A 21941-nucleotide genomic window follows, 5' to 3' on the forward strand; every position below is an offset into this window, starting at 1 on the left:
TCTTTAGACCAGGCTGGCCTCTAGTTCAGAGCTCTGCCTGCCTCTGCCTCTGTCTCCCAAGTTCTGGGATTAAAGGGGTATGCCACCATACATTATCTTCATTTACAGATATAATTTTTACATCTTATCAAACTATCTAATATTAGTTATACTATATTTCGGCTGGTGCTTTATTTTATATGTTGGATTCTTTATACCAGAGGCTCAGGTATTATATATTTTGACCTCTCATAGCCATACATAGCTGACCACTATAATAAATGGAACTCATGAGCTGATTCCTATTTCTGCATGTTTATCATTATCTAGGGAATATTCAAGAATTATTTGCAGAAATATTTCCTTACTCTACCCTGATGCGATAGCTATATTTTCAGAACTTAAGATAATTTGTAGCCTAGGTTTTGCAATAGTTTTAGTTTGAGAACATGAACTCATTCTAGATTTCAAGTTTCTTGACAGTACAGACCATCACTATTTTCTAGTGTGTGCTGCAAAAAACTAGACACAGACAAAGGGATAAAGAAACAAACAAAAACCCCTGTAAACCGATTTTACCAAATGCAGTAAAATCCATATCTTCTAAATTATCCAAAATATTCTCTATTGAGGCTGTAAATCTCTTAAAAGTTGAAGAATCCATCATTTCTACAAGAAAGAAGAAAAAATTATGTTCACATTCCAAGTAGTAAGTAAAAACTGAAGATAGTAAAACTAAATGAAAATGTTACCTTCAGGTGTTAGTTTCGGTTCATAAGCTTTCCTTTTCTTTTGTTTTTCCTTTTTCTTCATTTTTCTAGCAACTAAAATAAACAAAAAGAAACACTGAAACTCAAGAGTGACAAAATATTTTCCACATGTATTCCTAGTTTCTGATCATTTTAATGATTTATGCTTAGACAACAATTAATATAAATATAAACATCTACTTTAATTAAAATTAGAGGTTGTTAATTAGCTTAGGACATGATAAAAATGCTCTTTAAAGTTAGAGCCCAATACTGCAATCAGTTTTAGAAATCCACTGGAACTGATGAATTACCCTCACTAAGGCTGGGAGGAGGAGAGTAATCTTCCATATCAGAATCTGATGGACTTCGGTTTCGGTAACGACCGCCACCTGAGCTCCTTCTTCCTTCATGTGAGTGGCCACTTCTCCTATGATCCCCAGAGCTTCTTCTGTCACGCTCTTCATATTCCCAAGCTTTATCGTCATCTTTTTTATGCCGTTTCCTAGAGGCTAGAAGCAGATCCCCATGACAAATAATTTACCTCACTTTAAAACACTGTCAAAACTTGTACTTTACAATGAACTACATCTTCATTCTGTTGGTCTATAAAATTCTGAGCCATTCATCTATCTAGAGATTAAATTAGGGTATAGAGAGGATACCATGACTTTTAGCATGATTTAATCTAAAACTAGAGATTTTTACATGAAGTCAGCTTGCTAATTAATAAACCAACAGGAAGGTTCTGAGAATTAAAACACAGTGTACATTTCAGTAAAAGGTTTCAGCACATCAGCAAGAATTATATATAAAACTCAAGATTAATTAAGACTTATAAAACAACCTTTATTTAGAATTTGGTTTAAAAAACAACCACCATTTATATTTTTTATGGGGAGAAGGGTTTGGGGAGAAAATAGTCAACTTTTGAGATACTGTTACAGAATATGCGTAACCAAGTATTCCACCAATTAATTAACAGCTAAGTTATACTTACAACTTAGCAATAAATTCCAGAGACTGATGACCTAACATCACAAACCTACAGAGAGTATATATCAGAACTGCAAGCACTAATACACTGAGACAGTTCTCTGACAAGTTTCTAAGCTTAGGCATGCTACATAAGCATGTTTATATGTTACCTTCAAACTTCCCCCCATCTTACCAAAGCTTGTATGCATTCTGCTAAAAATCACCAATACTGACAGGAGACTCAGTGGCAAACAATTTCATCTGACATAGCAACTGATGTAGTAAGTTGAAAATGATACTGAGCGCTAAGAAAGGATTACATTTCATATAAGAAAAAAAATGACAGTTTTGCAGTGAAAGCTAGAGGGCAGTGCAAGCAAAAAATAAACACTACACTTGGTCTTCAGTGCAGGCACCACCACTTAAAAACAGGTAGGACTGATGTGTCCTATCTTGAGATGATGACAAGGGTATTTAGAGATATTTATTGTTACTTTGCATGTGTATATTTCTGTGTATGTGTAGTTCAGTGGGCAGCTTTGGAGTCAGTTCTCCCCTCCCACCTTTAAGTGGGTTCTGGGGTTGAGCAAAGGTTACCAGCGTGTGTGACAAGTACCTTTTCACAGATGAACTATCTCACTGGCCCCTACACCAGTTACTATAGTGACAAGTTGCTGGTGACAACGATAAACTCTCTTGTCTGTAAGATTTTTTTAAAAAGCCTTTTCTTCCTCTGACTGGTTTCTTTCCTGAATTCCTAACTATGATCAATACACAAATACTAAGATAAATCTCTTAAACCCACTATGCATCTTAGACTTAAGGTTGTCAGTCTGGCTCACCCCACCCTATTATATTTGTGTTGGTACCACTATGTGTAGACAATAAATGTTTAAATCCTAGTAACCTCAGCCTATATGCAACCATCATTAATCCTACCCATGATATGGTTTCTTTCCTGGTACAAAGCAGAAAAGGATATTTTGGTCTTGACTTCTTTGGGGACAGTTTTTGTCACAGGAAGAGTTGTTACTGAGAACAACTGTATGTGAATGAGTAAATTAAAACATTCAATATTATATTTCCTAATTAGATGTGAATTTTGTTTGGCTGTAATGAATGTGAGGAGAGGCAGGACCTCCTTCTCATGTTTTGTGATTAGGCTATGCTCTAGAACACTTTAAACAAGTTGTCTCATTTATTAGACAGAAAGTGGGAGAGATTCACTGAGATGGGTAATGTGTTTATATAATACTCACTAAATGTTCTGCAACATTTCAACAGTTACTGACTTGTCTACTAAACAATGATTTGGCAACTAACAAACTTGCTCAGAAAGAAGCATGCTATAAATGTCAAGTATAAGACCATTACTTATAAACCAAAACTACACTCTACCTTACTCTTTTTATATTTTAATTAATTTCAAAGAAATCTATATTTGCCTTCAATTCTATCACTAGAAAATGCTTGATAAGTCTTGTGGTTATTAGAAATTATACAGTATGCTGCACTAATGTCAAACTCATTAAAGTTTGGGGAGTTTGGATTAAAACAGGGTAAAATAATCTAACCCCACAATGTGTAGGACACATTATGTGTTCCATGAGGTTAGCAGGGTCACAATTCATTGGTGAGCTTGTCCTTTCTCTATTTTAATCACTGCTCTAGAAAAAGCAGAGGAAGGAGAGGAGCGCAACTGAGGTTCATACACATAAGTATGAATTCAGTGTTCCTTATCCCCTTTCCAAATCTGAGCGCTCACTCTCTCACTTCTGTTATCTTACCTCTCTATCTTTTTCAGGCACTAGTGACCTTATTGTCACTTTTTTTTTAAACAGAACTATTTCCTTAAGCTTTAGATTTTAGTAAACTGATTTGATTAAACCAGGGAAATCTTAAATTTCACAAAGTCTATCTCAATGTAAAATAATTCTTCCAACTATTCTTCTCATGATACTTTTAAATTTTGGGCTAATAGTATATTTTGATTATTGTTATGGCAAGATGACAATTTGGTTCTTTGTGTCAAGTACCAACTGAACATCTTTGAGTAGACCTTTGTTTTGTACATAAGCAGATGGAAATAAACCAGTAAACTACTTGGGTATCTTTCTTAAAATCTGGGGAAAATTTCCTTTTTTCTAGCAGAGATCTGAAGCCCAAGTTCTCTCAATAATACTAGTTTTTCAATATATTTGGGCACAGCTATAACGGCATCCACGGATTAGAATGAAGCTTTATGTTTCCATAAAATGAGACATCTCTCATAACTGAAGGGAGGAAAAAGGAACCGTGTTTTCCATTGACGACAAATGTGTGGCTCTTCTCTACTTCACAATTCATGGACATTTCTGATTATGTTATCCATTCCTTTTATTATTTCACAATCCTTACCAACTTAGCAATGCAGGCAGCCACTATGAAGCAACTAGAGATGAAGTGAATTTGGCAAGTAAGGAATTTAGAAGTGGTGAAAGAACAGGGGAGAAGGAGTAGACAGACAAATAAAAAGGAGTGAGTTTCTGGGCCACCATGCTTCCTTTCTCTTATTTTTTCATAGCTAACCATGTCCTTATATCACAAAAATGTTTGATTATAATTAAAAAAAAACTTTAGCCATTTTAATATACTGTATTGTTAATACATCTCATGATAATACAAATTATAACAATCACACATGTCAGATTATCTTTGTTGTATATTTCAATTTTTAAAACTGTTAAAATTTGTTCAGTATCATAGTCTACTGCTCTAGCTGAAGAGCTCACAATTTTAAAAGGATGAGTAAATGAACATTGATTAAAAACTTTGGAGGAGGTGAAGAGCTTCCATCGGCAATATACACTTAAAAATGGCAGCATGCATCTGTCCTTCCTGCCCTTGCTTGTCACACCTCAATCTACAGACACTAGGTGGAAAAGGTAGAACACACTGGTGGTCTTCCCACTTCTTTTGGTCATTATGACTAAGTCAGTTGGCACACAAGTGAAGATCTCCCATAGTCTGTTTCCACTGAATGCCGTTTAAGTCAAACAAGGTTGCTGACCCCTCTTGGCTAGGCTCAATTCTCTTGCTCCAGAAGAAGGAAGATAGGGATAAAAGAGAAGAACTTTTTCAGTGGACCAGTAGGAAGACAGGCGAGGTATAGCAAGTCTAGTGCAAAGACAGGTGATCACAGTGTTGTAGAGAGGTAGCTGTGTAGTGAAGAAGCCAGCTCTGGAAAACAGTGAAACAAGGGAGGAATTCCAGGACACAGCTGGGCAAAAAGGAGAAGCCAGGTCCAAACCACACAGATAATCCACAATGTGGCTAAGCCATTCATAATTTAGTGATAGTATGGTTTTAAATATTTCTTTATCTGGCTATCTCCTACGTGTCCTTCCAGACTCAACTCAAGTGTCACCTCTTCCAGTAAGCATTCTCTGAACCCCCACTGACATTGATGCCAATGTGTTCCCGCAGCATCCTGCAGCTACTATTACCATTGTACTACAGTTATTAATTACATATTCCCCCCCAATAGACTGAGACTGTGAGACAGGGGACACATTTTTATTTGTATTTTTATTTCCAATGTCTAGTATATATTAGGAGTCCAGTACAGGTTAAATACAAATAGACACATACATGGTGTTTTCTATTACTAATTACAGCTCATCTAAGTTTTTTTCTTGGTGCCAACTGATCTCATCTTTCATACCATTTTAAAGTATAAAGAAAAAAAACTTGCTATACTAGGTTATTACAAATTAAGGCAGCTGTGCCTTGTTAACCCCCAAATTATGTGACATATATTAATCTGCCTTGAATTCCTAAAAACAATTAAATGATACTTACATTCAAAAGCGTCATCACTATCATTGTCTTCGTCTGAACTGATTTCTGCATATTTTGGCTTTTCATTAACTGTGCTACGCTTGCGCTTGTTCATTTTCACACGTTCACAAAGTGGCATGGTAGACTCAATTTCTGCCAGGAGTTCAGGGGGCAATTCTTTTAACACTGATTGATCTATACTACCTATTAATGAAAGGTAAAAAAGAAATTTAAATCTGAAGATAAAAATTTTAACCAAATTAGCACTATAAAAGCATCGTTTTACATTTACAACTGAAATATTAACCCTAAACAAAAAAAATCACACATGCATATAAACTTATATAACTTTAAAAATTGACATTATTACTTTAATAACAAAATTAATCATATAATAACTTTTCTTAAAAGATATGGTGTCTTGTACATGTTGGGCAAGCACTGTATCACTGAATTACATTATTATCTCTATGTCATAATTTTTTAAAAACTAAAGTCTTCATTAGTTCTAGTGCAGGCCTCCATATCCTGGAACTAAAGTAGTTCTTCAATACACACGGTAAGATGGAGGGCACTTACCACCTCCTTGTCTTCCTCTATAGTTTTGACAGTTGCCTATGGTGGTTGGGTAAGAGCTTTATACATCTTTACCTGCCACTGTCTATTTGAGAAGCAAATTAGTGCCTTTAGCATCACAAAAAACTTCCTTGTAAGGGCAAAAATAGTGAACATTTAATTAATTAAATATAACAGGAGTCTGTAAAGTAGGATCAATAATTCAAAATATTTAAAAATGTTTACAACTGAAAATAGTAAATAAATCCAAGCCTGTTAATGAAATCGTTTCACATTTTCCCATGAAAGAGTAATGACAGGAAAATCAACAAACTATACTGAGAATCATTAACATCATATAAACCTAGAGACATCACCATTCACAGTTTCTATGAAGAAAACATTTGTTAGTATTATTTTGGCTATTTCAAAACAACGTAGAAGTAACGAACACTATTTTTTTCAAAACAATTTATCCTTGATGACTAATAAAGGTGACAATTTTACCTAATTTTACTTACCTATGTAAACTTTAGTGTGGAAGACTAGAATTGATGTCTTACATGATAGATTTTATAAAATGGAATCAAATAGTTTCCTTAATGGTTTACAGTAGGAGACATCAGCAACTTATAACCAACATTAACACTACCTCTTGTATGTTTAAATAACATGCTTCCATAAAAAGAAAAAACAAATCATGATAGAAAAATAAATGGGTATCCAGATACATTAAGATACATAATGCAACACCAATTTTGAGAATACACCCTTTGCTGTTCTGAAGGTTTTACTCAGTATCACAAAGGCTCTTCAAGACTTCACACACTTCTGCTGTGCTATGGACACAGACAGCAGGGATTCTACGTGAAAGATGCAATTCTAGTGACTGGAAGGGCGAGCAGAAGACTAAACCAGGGACTGAAATTCCCAGTGAGTGCATGGATATGGAGAGCTTGTGAATACAAACTCAGAGATCACAAAAGCCTGGCTTTAGAGAAAGAATGTGGACTTTTATGTCTGAGCACTAGTATGATTAAAAATAAAGACAGAAAACTGGGAGAAAAACTACATAGTTTGACACAGAGGCTCGTACACTGAGTCAAAACAGCAATCGAGTGAATGTTAGTGATTGTCAGTTTAATAAGAAAGAGGACCTGTGTCTTGCAGGTCACAAGGCTAGGTCTTAATTTAAGGGAGAGGGAACACAGCTCAGTATGTAAAGTTGCCTTAATTTTTAAGACTGTAGATGTCCCAAGGGGGAGGGGCAAGAGCTAACAGCCATTTTCTCTACGGTGGTAGAAGAGTCACAGGGTAAACGGTGCAGGTTTGCTCTCTATCTGATGGCATCGAAGCAACAGTCCTGAAAGCAAAAGAATTTCAGAAGCCTATGAACTTGAGTGTCTTCTTTTTAATTTCTAGTAACTTCCTCTTTAAAAATTATTTTTAGTTATTTACTGTGTGAGTGTGTGAGCACACAAGCAGGAATATGTATGCCACAGTACATGTGTGGCAGTCAAAGGACAACTTTAAGGAGTTGGTTGGTTCTCTTCTTTCATCATTTGATTACCAGGCATGAACTCAGCTTGTCAGGTTTGGTAAAGTGCCTTTGCCATGGAGCCACCTCCCCAAGCCCTTCCACAGGAATTCTTAAGTTGTAATTTCAAAATTAGTTTTAAGGTTGTACTTTATTTTTTTCCATCAAGTAGCTCTATGTGGCTACTCTATGTAGCTCTGGCTGGCCTGGAACTTAAGTTTATCAGGCTGGTCTCCAATTCATAGAGATCCATCCATTTCTGCTTCCCAAGAGGTAGGGTTAAAGATGTGCACCATCTTGCCTGGAAGTTTTATGGTCCCAAGATTATTTTTAATGATTTAGGCTGTGCTCCCAAGTTACACACACACATACACACACACACACTATGATCTGTGCACACTCAGACTGCTAATGCAGCAAATGGCATTCAAACATTTTAGCAATACCACTGTTGAATATTTATTCAACAAAATTAGAGCCACGCTAAAGATTTTTAGTTTTAGCCACTATAAATGTCTCCAACTAAGGGAATACAAAGAAAAGTAGATCACATTGAAAGACAATTACAATGACTGTTGGTAATGAAACAGCAATAATATTTACTTATAGTCATTTATTAAAAAAAAAAAAAAAAGGCTTGCAGGCTTCTGATCCATATCATATTATACTTAGTTTAAAAGGAAACAAAGTGATACTATTTGTGGATTCACTATATAACCTATAAGGTTTCAGTCATTACAAAAACCATCTGTTATTATTTGGAGAAGTTACTGTACACTGAAACAGCATCTTGAGCATTAAATAAAGTGGTTTATTTAATGAAGACAAATATCAAGGAATTAGTTGACTTGAACCATGAAAGAACATTACTATAAATGAAAAAAAAAACAAACAAAAAGAAAATCCAGTGTTAGTATTATACAGTTTTAATTTTTATATCAACATTACAGAGATTTCAATGTTCAGTTGCCAAATTACTACATGGAAGACTGTTAGAACATGTTTTCTATTAATTATGTAAATAACAACATACTACTCAAGACTGAAAAGTGGGAATTGGCGGTCACAGGGCCCTTTTCCTGCTATGTACATATAATGATAGTAATGAAGTGCAGAAGGAACATCCCAAACACACTGCTTATAAACAATATACACAGAGAGATGCTCTAAAATGTATTAGATGAATTCAGTAAAGTTGGACTTGCTGCATTCCTGTGTATACAATAGCTCTTGTTACAGCACTCATTTGCTCTTCATAATTGTATAAAGTAGAAGAGCTGTTTCTCATTTAAAAAAAAAAAAAGTCTCAAGCTTTGAAAGTTTGTTTTTCGAATTTTGGATTTCACTATTTCCAGTACTATAATTTATGTAAGTTTAAATTAGAATTTCAAAAAATTGAAACACGAGAATCCAGAGCATTTGGTGGGAACAATGGGAAGGACCATATTTAGAATACCTGTTTTATTTATAGTACCATGGAAAGTAAGGATTGATATTTGCATAGACTCTTCAGCCACATTAACTTTTTTTAGAATAAGGGAATTTAATGTTAAAGATCATTTTTTTCACAAATAGAAATTTTCATAAGAGTTATTTGCTAACTCTCTCTGTCATAAAATATTCGATGGATAATATTGATTATCAATTTGAAAAGATCTAGAATCAGCTATGAAACAAGCCTCTGGGCACACCAGTAAGGAATTATTTAGATTAGGTTAGCTTCTGGTCAAACCTATAAGAAATTGACTTGAGTAAATACATGATGGGAAGACCCTTCCATGAATCGGTGGGGGCATTCCCAGGCCTTAGGTTGTAGACTACATGAAAAGGAAAAGGCTAGGGTGAGCACCAGCATTCCATGCTCTCTCATCTCAAAGGCTACAATGTTTGTGCTTTAGTTTGTGCTATGTTGACTTCTCTGCCATGATGAACTTGAACTAGCATCTTCCTTCTTAAATGGGTTTGGTCAGAGTACTTTATCACTGCAACAGAAGAGTAACTAAGACATATAAGATCCCTATTTCTATATGTCTGAGAACCCTACAGAAACTATGTTGTTGAATGGTGACTTGAAGTTCAGAATGGTTAAGTAGTTAAAGTTCAGAATGGTTAAGTAGTAAGAACACCTTCAGTATATGCTCATTTCTTTTATTGAAGTACTAAACTGAACCTGTAACCTTAGCTATCCTGGAGCAAACACCACACAGAGCTCAATCTCCAGCTCAATCCATTTAATTCGTATGAAAAAAAGTTTGTACTGAACAAATCTCTTTACATTAATAATAACCACTGCATATAATGACCAAACATTTCTACAAATGGAAATCATGGTCACAAAATTTCAAAAAACTCTTCTAAAATCATACCTAACTAGTAGTTACAAACAAGAATAATTTCTATATAAATATTCTAATGATATCATCAATACTAAAAACTTATGTGAAATTTTTCAAATGTGCATCTTAAAACTGCTAAAACAAAACGAATTTCTACTGCAGTATTATTAAAGATCTTGAATAGTATGATCTACTGTGAAGAAAACAGAACAATATTCTCCAGTTCAAGAATTCAGATTATGCTACAAACTCACCCAGAAACAACATTATCCACAGAAGCTCAGCAGAGCACAGTTCAACTAAATGAGATTGGTAAGGACTGGGTAAAGGATGGCAAACAACATATTTTAATGGTAGCACTTAGTTGTTCAATGACTACAAAAGCTAAACATAATGCTAAGTACTTCTAATGAGAACTGCTATCATCAGGCCAACTCACACTGATTACATCATTGCTAGCTGTTACAACTACTAGATATGTTCCAGACTCCTACCCAGTAACTTAGCTTTCATTATTTATTCATTTGTTTTGTTTTTGTTTTTTCAAGACAGGGTTTCATTGTAGCTTTGTAGCCTGTCCTGAAACTCATTTCTGTAGACCAGGCTACCTCTGTCTCCTGAGTGCTGGGATTAAAGGCATGTTCCAACACTACCCAGTTGTAACTTAGTTTTTAAAAGAAGACAGCTCAGTGGATAAAGCCCTTGCCAATTAAGTGTGAGGCCACACTCACATAAAAAAGCCAGGTGGGTGTGGGGTTCACCTATCATACTAGTGCTTAGGGGGCACACAAGAGAGTCCCGAGGCACACTGGCTAGCCAAACTAGTGCCATAAGTGAGCAAGTTTCAGGTTCAGTGAGAAACCATGCCTCAGTAAATAAAATAAAGATCCATTACAGAGAAACCTGACATTAACCTCTGACACCCACACCAAAGTGCAGACACATGTAAACATGCATATAACAACCCACATATTCAAAAAAACAAACAAAAAAACAAAACAAAACAAAAACAACAACAAAAAAAAGATGATCACACAAATAGTAAAGGATATCTTGGAGGCATTAAATCAAATAACGGAAATAATTGGAAGAGAGTGGAGGGAAAAAAAAAAAGAAACCTTTCATAACCTCCTCTTTTTAAAAGTTTTTTAAAAATAGATTTAAAATCTTTATTTTGTTCTATGTGCGTGTTTTGCCTACACACACACACCAAGTGCATGCCTCCTGTCTATAGAGGCCAGAATAGGGCATCAGATTCCCTGGAGCTGGAGTTATGGTTGTTAGCTACCAGACCGGTGCTAGGAATTAAACCTGGGCCTTTTGGAAGAGCAGTCTGTGCTTTTAACTATGGATCCATCTTCCCAGCCATCAAGTGGAGATTTTCTGAGACACTTCTGCATTATCTACATGTTGCTAATTAACGATATTAAACAGTGAAGGGCTAAATAAGGCATTTTAGTTATCATGCCACTCTTAAAAGATAATTTTATTATTTAATATTTCATTTGTAGCTATACTGTACATAACATTCTGATAAAACAGGTATTTTATATACTGATACATTAAAAGGTTCTCCTCTGTATCATAGAGACAAAAAGATAATGTTGAAATAGGACAGACAGACAGGGAACCTACTGAGTAATGACTACAAATGAAAATAAGGCTCAGGGCAAGTGAACACACAGGAATATGGCAGGTTTCTTTTCTATTGTAATGAAGTCAGGCAGTTGGCCGGGCAAATACAAAATTTAGAGAACAAGAACTTGGAAACTAAGTAGCTATTGTTACAGAGTTTTTGGGAATGAAAGATCAGTATACACTTTTCCTTGTTTATTTATTGTTTATTTATTGAGAAAAGGTTTCCTTCCTGGCTGTCTCGGAACTTGCTCTGCAGACCAAGCTGGAGGAACTCAGAGATCCGCCTGCCTTGCCTCCTAGATGCTGGGATTAAAGGCATGTGCCACCATTGCCCGGCTTTTCAGTATATACTTTTATTCTGTATACAAAAGCCTTTTCTGAACTTAACAGCAACATAGTCACAATTCATTTATTAGGTACTTACTATGTATGAAGTAATATGCTAGATACTAGGGTTACATAAATATTACCTCAGTGGTTAAAAGTAGTATCAGTTTACATTCAATACACTCATATAAAAAATTAAAAATTATGTCAGTAACCTAAATTAATCTATACCTCTCTATACATTCAAAATTTATAGGCTTCAAAGTATATTCAAAGAACTTAAAATTATCCTGAAAAATGAGTATTAACTACATAAACTTTTAAGTAAAATATTTGTGGGTAGATTTTTGTGGCTCTTTCAACAAAGAAAAAGTTACTAAGAATTTTTGTGTTAGGACATAATTAACTGTAATAGAATCCCAGCAACATTCAGACTAATTCTTTTACCTGTGTTTCAGCTACAAATAGTAAGAAAATATACAATCGTATGATTGTGTCAGCTTAGTAACAGAGATCTAAAATAAATACAAAAATAGAATGTCACTACTAAAAACAAAACAATAGATAAAGGATACTGAGATATAACCCCCCCACCATCTAATGTATTGTCTGAAAATAAATCAGAGGACTGAAAGTTATTTTTAATCAAAGCCTTGGTTAGGTTTAGGTTGTGGTGCACACCTTTAAACATAGCACTGGGGTGGAGGTGAGGGTGGAGGCAGGAACAAGAGCAAGTAGATCTCTGTGTGTTTGAGGCCAGCCAGGTCTACACAGTGGGTTCCAGGACCATTAGGGCTACATAGTGAGACCTTGTCTCAGAAAACAAAATACACCCCCCCAAATTCTGCATATTGTAATTAATTACACAATTATTAATATATGTGCATATATACACAAATATCCTCATATCTACACATATACTACTCTCTAATGGTAGACACCCAGTCTATTTATTGGAAATATGCATTAGCATTAAAAAGATGTGAAAAAAAAAACATACAAAATAATATAACTGTTAACAATTTGGAGTTCATAGCTTTGTCCTCTTCTCAGCAAGTGCCTTTGCCCCCTGAGCCTTCTCACTGGTCCTATAATATACTTTCTTGCTTGTTTTGTGTTTTGAAACAGGGTCTCACTATGGAGTCTTGGCTGTCTTAGAATTCACTATGTATACCAGGCTGGTCTACAGCTCACAGAGACTTTCCTGCCTCTGCCTCTCCGGCTCTGTACAGGATCTCATATCTAGCTCTGGCTGACCAGAAACTCCCTATGTAGACCAGGCTGGCCTACATTTGCTCAGAAGCTCCCACCTTTACTATCTAGGTACAGAAGGCTGGGACAACAGGCTTGCACCATCAAGCCCACCTCTTAATAGTTTTTGGGTTTTTTTGTTTTTGTTTTTTCAAGACAGGGTTTCTCTGTACTTTGGAGCCTGTCCTGGAACCTGCTCTGTAGATCAGGTTGGCCTTGAACTGCCTGTCTCTGTCTCTTAAATGCTGGGATTAAGGGTGTGTGCCACCAACCATCCAGCAAAAATGTGTAGCCCAGGCTGTCCAATAACTCATGATTCTCCTGTCTCTGCCTCCTTCAACAAATCCTACTGGCATGCACCACCACAACAGGCTTAATGTTCTTTAGCAGCAGTAAAAGACTTTGTTAAAACAGAGCTTAAAATCAAGACAGCTAACCCTTTTCTACCTTTCTACTTTCTCTATTAAAATTACATACCATATTCTTAATTTAAAATTTTATTCATTTTTACTGTGTGCATTTGTGCCCATGATGTGTATGCCTGGCATGTTTGCTGCAGTATTTGTAAAGAAGGTCAGGACAATTTGTGGACTTGGTTCTAACCTTCCACATTTATGTAGATTCTGGAACTTCTTGAACTCAGGCTGCCAGGCTTGTGTAGCAAGCACCTTTATCCTCTGAGCCTTTTCACTAGCTTTTGTTTTTTTGCTTTGTTTTTTGAAACAGTAGATCAGTCAGGCTTTAAGCCAGACATCTGCCTGCCCCTGCACCCTGAGTGCTGGGATTACAGGCATATGCCACCATGCTCAGTACTCAAACCACATTTCACTATGAATATAAAATGTCCCAAAACTTTCATTGATAATTAAGGAAAACCTTTATTTAGCTGGGCATGGTGGCTCACGCCTTCAATCCCAATAACTGGGAGGCAGAGGCAGATGAACCTGAGTTCCAGGACAGCTAGGGCTACACAGAGAAGCCTTGTTTGGAAAATAAACAAAACAAAAACAAAAATATCAACCAACCAACCAACCAACCAACCAACCACCTACCCACCGACACAAAAGGAAAACCCCAAACCAACAGTAAAACCCTTTCAAACAAACAGACTTCATTTAAAGGAAACAATTCTTGTGCCAGTCACACATTCTGTACCTCTTTGTATTATTTTAAGAAGCAACTACAGAAAGACACATTCAAGTTAAACAACAAACATCACCTATTAGTTTTGTAGTTCTGACTGCCCTAACAATCCTAGTAATAGTAATTCAGAAAGTAATTTTCAGTTCTGAGAAACAGTAGCAGAAGAGTGAATATTTGATACAATCAAGTAAAAGTAAAAACTTCTGAATGAAGAGAATCTTATAAATACTATTTTCTGTGGTAGACACCTACAGTAGTATGCTACAATGACTAATAATTATACCTTCTGTTTCTACTATACTGCAATGCTATATATGATATCAATTCTCTCATGTGTGCTGAACAAGACAGTAGTCAATAACCACATTTGACTACTGATAAAACAGATTTTGATATTTAATTTGTTAATTTCAACCAAAATAGCCAAAAGGCAGCTGACTATCATACTGGACAATAACTTTAATTTCATACATTTGCTTGTTAAGTATAAATTTAAGTGTTAAGAATGGTCACAGGATGAAAACCTAAAGCAAACGCTTTGTCCTACTGCCTTCAGAACTATTTTTATTTAGATTGTATTATCAGATTAGACACAGGTTAAGTAGGTCTTGCCACACGGTACCATTAAAAAAACCAAAAAACAAAAACTATTTTAAACAGGCATACAAAGGAATACAAGATTATAATTTCTTCAAAAACTGCAATTATATTTTTAGCACTTAACTTTACTCAAGTAACTAGAGAATTTAATTCAGCCATTATTCAAAAATAACACCAGATTTAATTCCACAAATCAACAATTTAAACCAGTTTAAGAAGGAAGTGCCATTCCCCACTTTTTTATATTTATAAGTTACAAAGCCTATTTCTCCAACTTTTAAGTAATGTTATATATAAAAATTCAAATGGTTTATCAATAATTAAATCATAAAGTCTATAAGAAACAGTGTATGACAATTCAAAATTATAAAACTTGTTCTTGCATACCATATATAACGTTACCGAGATGTTAGAAATTAAATACTTCATTGTATAATGTATCTTTACAGCCAAGCTATCTTTTTCGAGTTAAATATATCTACCATAACACATCATTCACTTGATTAATAAGTAATTTTCAGAAATGCCCAAAAGAACAGAGAAAGAATGTCTTTCTAAACCCAGACAGAAGTAAAATTCCCGACTGCCATGACTAGTTCAAGTACAGGTGTGAGAAAAGTTTACTAAAAAATTTAATCTATATTCCTGAAAATAATTCACTGTTGCTTATATAAATATTACATTTTCATGTACAAGCTTTTTCAGTTTTATAGATTTTCATTGCTTACATTTAAAAGCAAACTTAAAGAATACAGTGACTGTGGAAGTATTCTTACCTTTATTTGACTTGGATGGCTTATTCTTGATAGACTTAAGGGAACTTCTTGATTTCTCCTCTCTATCTTTAATTAGCTTCTGGACATCATCCAGCGACAGTTTTTGTAGAACTACTACAGGCTTAGCGCCTTTGTTTAGATCTTCAACTAATCCCATTTTTTCTACTTTGTCTTTCTGCTCTCCTTTCATGTCCATTTTCTTAGTTTCCTGAGTAATATTGCCATCTTTATCCCTCTTGATTTTTGGAATGACGAAATTTTTCAATGCACCAGACCTGCCCCCCAACAAATAGCTTGGAAATTCAGCCTTATTGTCAGTGTGCGCTTTATTACTGTCTACTTTACTTCTGTTACCCTCTGTCCTTTTGTCATCTTTACTATTTGGTGATTTAAAACCAGGTCTTGATTTATTAGTATCTCCTTGTTTTACACGAGGACTGTCTGGTCTTGATTTTTGTTCCCCAGAAGAAAGTCTGTCCCGTGAATCCCCTGATTCATGCCTGTGTTTTCTTTCTAGCTTTTCAGTTTTTGAACCATCAGATTTAATGCTATGTTCATTTCTACTAGAAGATCTCAAGGTTTCTGGTCTTCGAACCCTTGACTGATCCCCCCGATGTCGTTCTGACTCACCCCTATCATCTGATTTTTGTTTACTATCATGGTCACGTCTTAGTGACTCAGATCGCCCATCAGGTCTTTGCTTTAAGGCTTCAGCTCTTTCTGATTTTAAGCGGGGTGAGTCAGATTTGATATCCTGTTTATGCTTAGACACATCAGGTTTTTTCTCTGTTGATGGCTTTCCAGCATCCCGCCTATTTTCATGCCTGTGTTTTGGGGTTTCAGGCCGGCCTTCACCTTTCTGCTTTGGGGTTTCAGGCCGGCCTTCACCCTTTTGCTTTGGGGTTTCAGGCCGGCCTTCACCCTTCTGTTTTGGGGTTTCAGGTCGACCTTCACCCTTTTGCTTTGGAGTTTCAGGCCGGCTTTCAGCTTTCTGCTTTGGGGTTTCAGGTCTTGATTTTGTTGTCTCTGACCTGGTATTGTTTTGTTTGTTGTCATTTGGTTTTGTGTCACATAGTCTATTTTCACTCTGTTTAGGCTCAACTACAGTGCTCTCATTTTGTTTGGATTCTGTAGCTTTATTCTCATTTTGTTTAAGTTCTTCAGCTTGGGTCTCAGTTTTAGTTTCTAACTTACTTTCACTTGACTTTGTCTCCAGCAGTTGGTTTTCATTTGGTTTAGATTCTGACAACCTACTTTCATTTTGTTTCACTTCACTTTTTGAGAGCTCAGGTTCAGACTTTTTTTTAGGTGTCTCAGGATGGTTTTCTGGTATAGACTTAAGACTTCCAATAATATCTTCCTGAAGAACAGAAATGGGTGCATCATTACACTGTTTCATTTCTTCAGGCTTTTTTATGGAGTCTGAATCCTGAGTTATAGAAGCCTGAGAGTCCACTCTTCCTGCCTGATGAAGATCAATGCTAACCATTAATGCTGGCCTTGACCCATTTCCCGTAGAACCCGTCTCCTGAGAAGCTGGTCTATTACCTCCTGTAGCACCCCCAGCCTCCTGTGGGTACGAATCTTGTTTTCTTTTTTTCAAAGGTTTATCTGAAATTTAAAGATAATTCAACATCAGTAACAGACACATTCTTATCTTACTAAAAAACAAAATATGATGTTTAAAACAGTATGAATGACTGCTTTTAAAACTAAGATTTGAGATCTTTATGCTTACTAAACTTCAATAATTAACAGAGTACATCAAAAATAATTCAGTAGCATTTTGAATAAGTATATGAATACAAATGAATAGAACTTGTAATATACACATGAATTTATGTTTATATATAAAAGACCCAAGTTGTTTTATAAGACTAGCTATAAATCACATATTTTCACTTAAGACAATTAAGAGTCCTAAATCTGCCAAATACAACTGGAAACACAATGTTTTACTACATGAAAAACATACAAAATAGAAAAGAATAAAACTAAAATGCAGATGTAGTTATGTCACCAAGGACAGGCAAATGACAGTAGAATAACAAAATGTCATGAATTCAAATTCTTCAGATGGTAACAGTGTACATGGAACTTAAAAGCTAACATTCAACATTAGAAATAAAGCTGAACTTAAGAAGCAATATCATGGGAATAATCAGAAACATGAATTTTTTTTTTTTTTTTTTTAAAGATGAATCCTGTCTTTCTGTTTGTGTTTGAGTCAGGGTTTTGCTATATACCTTACCCTGGGCTAGAACTTATAATGTAGCCCAGAGTGGCCCTGAACTCCGGATCCTTCCGACTTCGTCTCCTGTGGGAGAGATTATAAGGATGCACTTTACTTAGATAAATCTTGCTTTGAGCAACTTCCATGGACAAATATGCTTTTAGTCTTTTCATTCTAGTGGTTTGTATTATTGGCCATAGGGGTGGGGGAGAACTAAAGTATTATGAAATATAATGAGACATGCATATTAACACAAATCTACTATTCAATAGATTGTGAAGCACTTTTTTTTTTAGCAGCTATGCATTTGTTTGTTTGATTCTATTTCTAACTCAGGAGATTTCTGCTTTACCATCTATGAACTGAATCTCTCAAGTTCTAAAAATATATTTATAGTACCTTGTGGTTTTTGTCTACTCAATTTATTTCCTGAACTTTTAAACTATGTTTTAAAAGTCATTTTTTAGTTACTTTAACAAGAGAATTTCTAGGTTCTCTGATAATATCCATCAATGGGACATAGCATTTAAGGGAACAGTATCACAAGATTAAAACTTCAAAGTGACAGGTAAGACATCAGTATGTTATTATAGTGGAATAGAATAATGGAAACAATTTTAAAAGTTGCAATGTGTATTTTATATACCAAATTCCATTGTTTGACTCTCAAAGACAGAAGGAGCAGTTTATTCCAATATAAAGTCTAATCAAATGTAATGAAAATGTACTTCAGGGCTGAAGATGTCTCAGTGGTTGGATGCTTTCCTACAATGTATGAGAACATGAGTTTGATCTCCAGGACCCTACCCCCAAACATACAATCCGCTCTGTTACACAGAAGTCAAAACCATAGACACATTGCACTTCTAAAACAAAAATAAAGTTATCATTTTTATCATTCCATTGTTTTCCCAAGTTCCAAATAACCTGCCAGATAAGCGTATATATGAAGCCTTCTGAATCAATAAGAGGAAAAAATTCTCAGCATACTAAAATTATGTTTACAGAATCCCTTTAAAATATTGTCACAAAATTTTAATCTTGCCATACAGCACATAAAACAATTACTAGATCACAAATAGAATGTCTTAAGCTTAACTCTTAAGTTTTTATAACAAAACCAAAAATTCACACAACTTAAGACTTCTATAGTTTCAAGGCAACAGATTTTTTTAAATGTCATTAAAATAAATTAACCATACTTCAAAGCAAATAGTTAAGTCCAAACATCAAGAATTTGTTAAATTTGTGCCTCACTCTTTGAATATATATATTTGCAGAAATAAACATTAATTTAGCAGGTAGACTTTAAAAGCATTAGAAAATTCTGATACAAAATTTATGAATCACATATATAGTCCCTCACAGAACTGGTAAGGGACAAGTCCCCCAGAGCTCAGGGGAAGTGGGGGGGCAGCGAATGGAGAGAGAAGTAGGAGAAAATGAGGGGGAGGAAAGGAAAACATGTGCGACCAGGAAGATTGAGCCTGGTTAGGAATAGAAGACAGGAAAGAGAGAGAGAGAGAGAGACAGAGAGAGAGAACATAAAAGAGGGAGCCAATATTGGTTTGAAGATAAAACTGAACACAAAGAAAGGTATAGAGAACTACAAGACTGCTGCCAAATAACAATTTGAGCTTCCATGGAAAGGCTACCATAAATGCCCTTCCCGGAGAGTGAGATCAACAACTAACTTATCCATGGAGCCCTCAACTAATGTCTGTTGGAAACAGGAGCAAACACCCATACATAAACACTGAGTCGAAGCAGAACTCAGATGCAGATGGAGAGGACAAGACTATGCAGCAGAAACACATAGAGACAGCTTACCTGAACAAGGAGGAGCTAACAGGCCACCAGACTGATAGCTGGGAAGCCAGCATGGGACTGACTCAGGCCCCCCTGAATATGTATGGGTCTCAGCCAGAAGGACTGAGCAGTCTGAGGGACCTCAGACAGTGGAGCCAGGATGTATCCCTGGTGCACAAAAGGACTTTGTGAACACACCCCCCCCATGGAGGGATAACTGCCTTAATCTAGAGACAGGAGAGAAGCCCTAGTCCCTACTTCACATGACCTGTCAGACCTACATGACCCCAACTGGATGGCATTCCCCTACATATGGAATTAGGATGGGGGGATGGGAGGAGAGTGTGGTTGGAGTGCATGTGAGAGGGCAGAGAGGGTAAAAGGGAGGGAAGGAGGGAGCGAGCAAGATGGATGAAGGGAGGGAGGAAGGGAGAGGGAACTGGGATCGACATGTAAAATAATAAATTAAAAAAAAAATGCTTTGACTCCAAAATGTAAGTTCAAGGACAAGTTACTGGGGAAAACGATTTCTACTTTTGTTTCTACAGAAAATGAAAAGCTGTGGATTCCTTCCAGACTAATGTGGTTTGATCAAGCCAGACCGACTGAAACAGAGTACCAGGTGATCCTACATTCAAAACAGCTGGACAAAGCAGCCTTACAGACTACAGCCAGGATTTCTGAATCTTCTTCAAATCCTCCATGACAGCACCCCTTACCAGCAGTAGTTTGGAAAGAACAACGCCCAAATTCCCAAATATTGTCTATAAATGTTTGTTTTCATTTAAATGGACTTGGTCATATAAAATAAATAAGTATATAAAAAAAACAAAACCAAACAAACAAAAAGCAAAAACAAAAAAATTTATGAATCATTAACTTCGTTTTAATTTACCTTTTGTTATTAAAATAAAAATTGGGTAATAAGCTATTTCAAAGAAATACAGAATCTACGAAATATAACACATAAGCAATGCAATAAAGATCAAGAAAGACCTTACTTTTTCTATTATAAAGAAAACATTGCTGGCTACAAAGTTTTAAACCAATCTCCCCCTCCCTTCTCTCTGACAATCTCATGCTGGTATGGGACTTGGTATGGTATCTAGGTTTCTTCCTGCCTGGCTTCCCGACTGCTGAAATAAAGGTATGGGTCACCAAACCAGATCAGAATTTTTCATCTGTTGAAAAATATTTCACTGTTTTTTGTTGAGGGAGCTGGGGGATCCAGGAAGAAAACTAATTTTGTGATTTCAGGGTCTGTCTACTTCAGTTCTCCCATGGGTTTATCCCTGTAAAGAGGACATGGACAGCTAGCTCACTTTTGCCCTCTTTAGTTTGTCTTCACTATATCATGACCTTTACATAATAGTGAAAGCCCATCTGTTTAAAGTAATTTTAGTATAGGGGACACTGATTACCTTTAATTTCTCTTTAGTTTCAGGAATTGTAACATCAGATATCAGGATTTATTATACTCCTGAAGAAAATGTGTACAAAATAATTTTGAAACCATTTGTCACATAGTTGTGAATATTTTGAAAAATAAGACTCAACCTCCCAAAAGTCAAAGCTTCTTAGGCTTATAAGAAACAAATTGCTACAGCTACTAACTATATTTTAAGCAAAACATAAATCTACTAAAAGCGAAATGGACAGCAACCAACTAGGACAAATGAAAATACCCCACGCCTAAACAACGGCATACACAGGTCAGGTGGTTCACTGTTTAATTCTCATCCCAAATACCAGTATCTCTAATCCAAAGAATAGTAGGTAACATAGGTTGATTATCCCTCATCTGAAGTGCTTGGGACTGAAAGCATTTCTGATTTTTCAGACTTTTAAGTATTTTCATGGACTTTACTAACTTGAAACCCCCTAATCTCAAAATAACAAAATTCATAATGCTCTAGAACTTGAAATTTTGATGCTCAGTTACGTTTTATATATGAGAGCCTTTTTGTTGTGGGGGGGGGCAAAATCAAAGATGTTCAATTTATAATTTACTTCTTATAAGAGTTAAAGTCAGAGTACTTTAACATTACAAGCATTAGGAAGCTAGGTCATTCTTTACATTTGTTGATATGGAAAAAAAGACCTTGAGAAATGAAATAGACAAAGATAAATAAATTCCTTTAAGAAAAAGAAAACAGGAATATTTTAGCACAAGAAGGACAGATACAATCCTGATAGGTCATCCTAGAAGCA

General features: G+C 35.6%; 1 protein-coding gene across 4 annotated transcripts in view; it reads right to left on the reverse strand.

Annotated features, from left to right (window-relative positions):
* Nipbl (NIPBL cohesin loading factor) overlaps window positions 1-21941 on the reverse strand; it is a 161503-nt gene that overhangs the window by 51850 nt on the left and 87712 nt on the right. For 3 of the 4 annotated variants that reach the window (XM_051182515.1, XM_051182517.1, XM_051182519.1), the window contains exons 10-14: window positions 15689-17299; window positions 5547-5729; window positions 1043-1240; window positions 732-803; window positions 559-648 (exon numbers count right to left, since the gene is read on the reverse strand). In XM_051182515.1, the coding sequence (XP_051038472.1) occupies window positions 559-648; window positions 732-803; window positions 1043-1240; window positions 5547-5729; window positions 15689-17299 (2154 nt within the window). The remainder of the gene's footprint in view (window positions 1-558; window positions 649-731; window positions 804-1042; window positions 1241-5546; window positions 5730-15688; window positions 17300-21941) is intronic. The other variant, XM_051182518.1, reaches the window with a different exon arrangement.

This window comes from Phodopus roborovskii, unplaced genomic scaffold (assembly GCF_943737965.1).
Source record: "Phodopus roborovskii unplaced genomic scaffold, PHOROB, whole genome shotgun sequence".
Classification (NCBI taxonomy): Eukaryota; Metazoa; Chordata; class Mammalia; order Rodentia; family Cricetidae; genus Phodopus; species Phodopus roborovskii.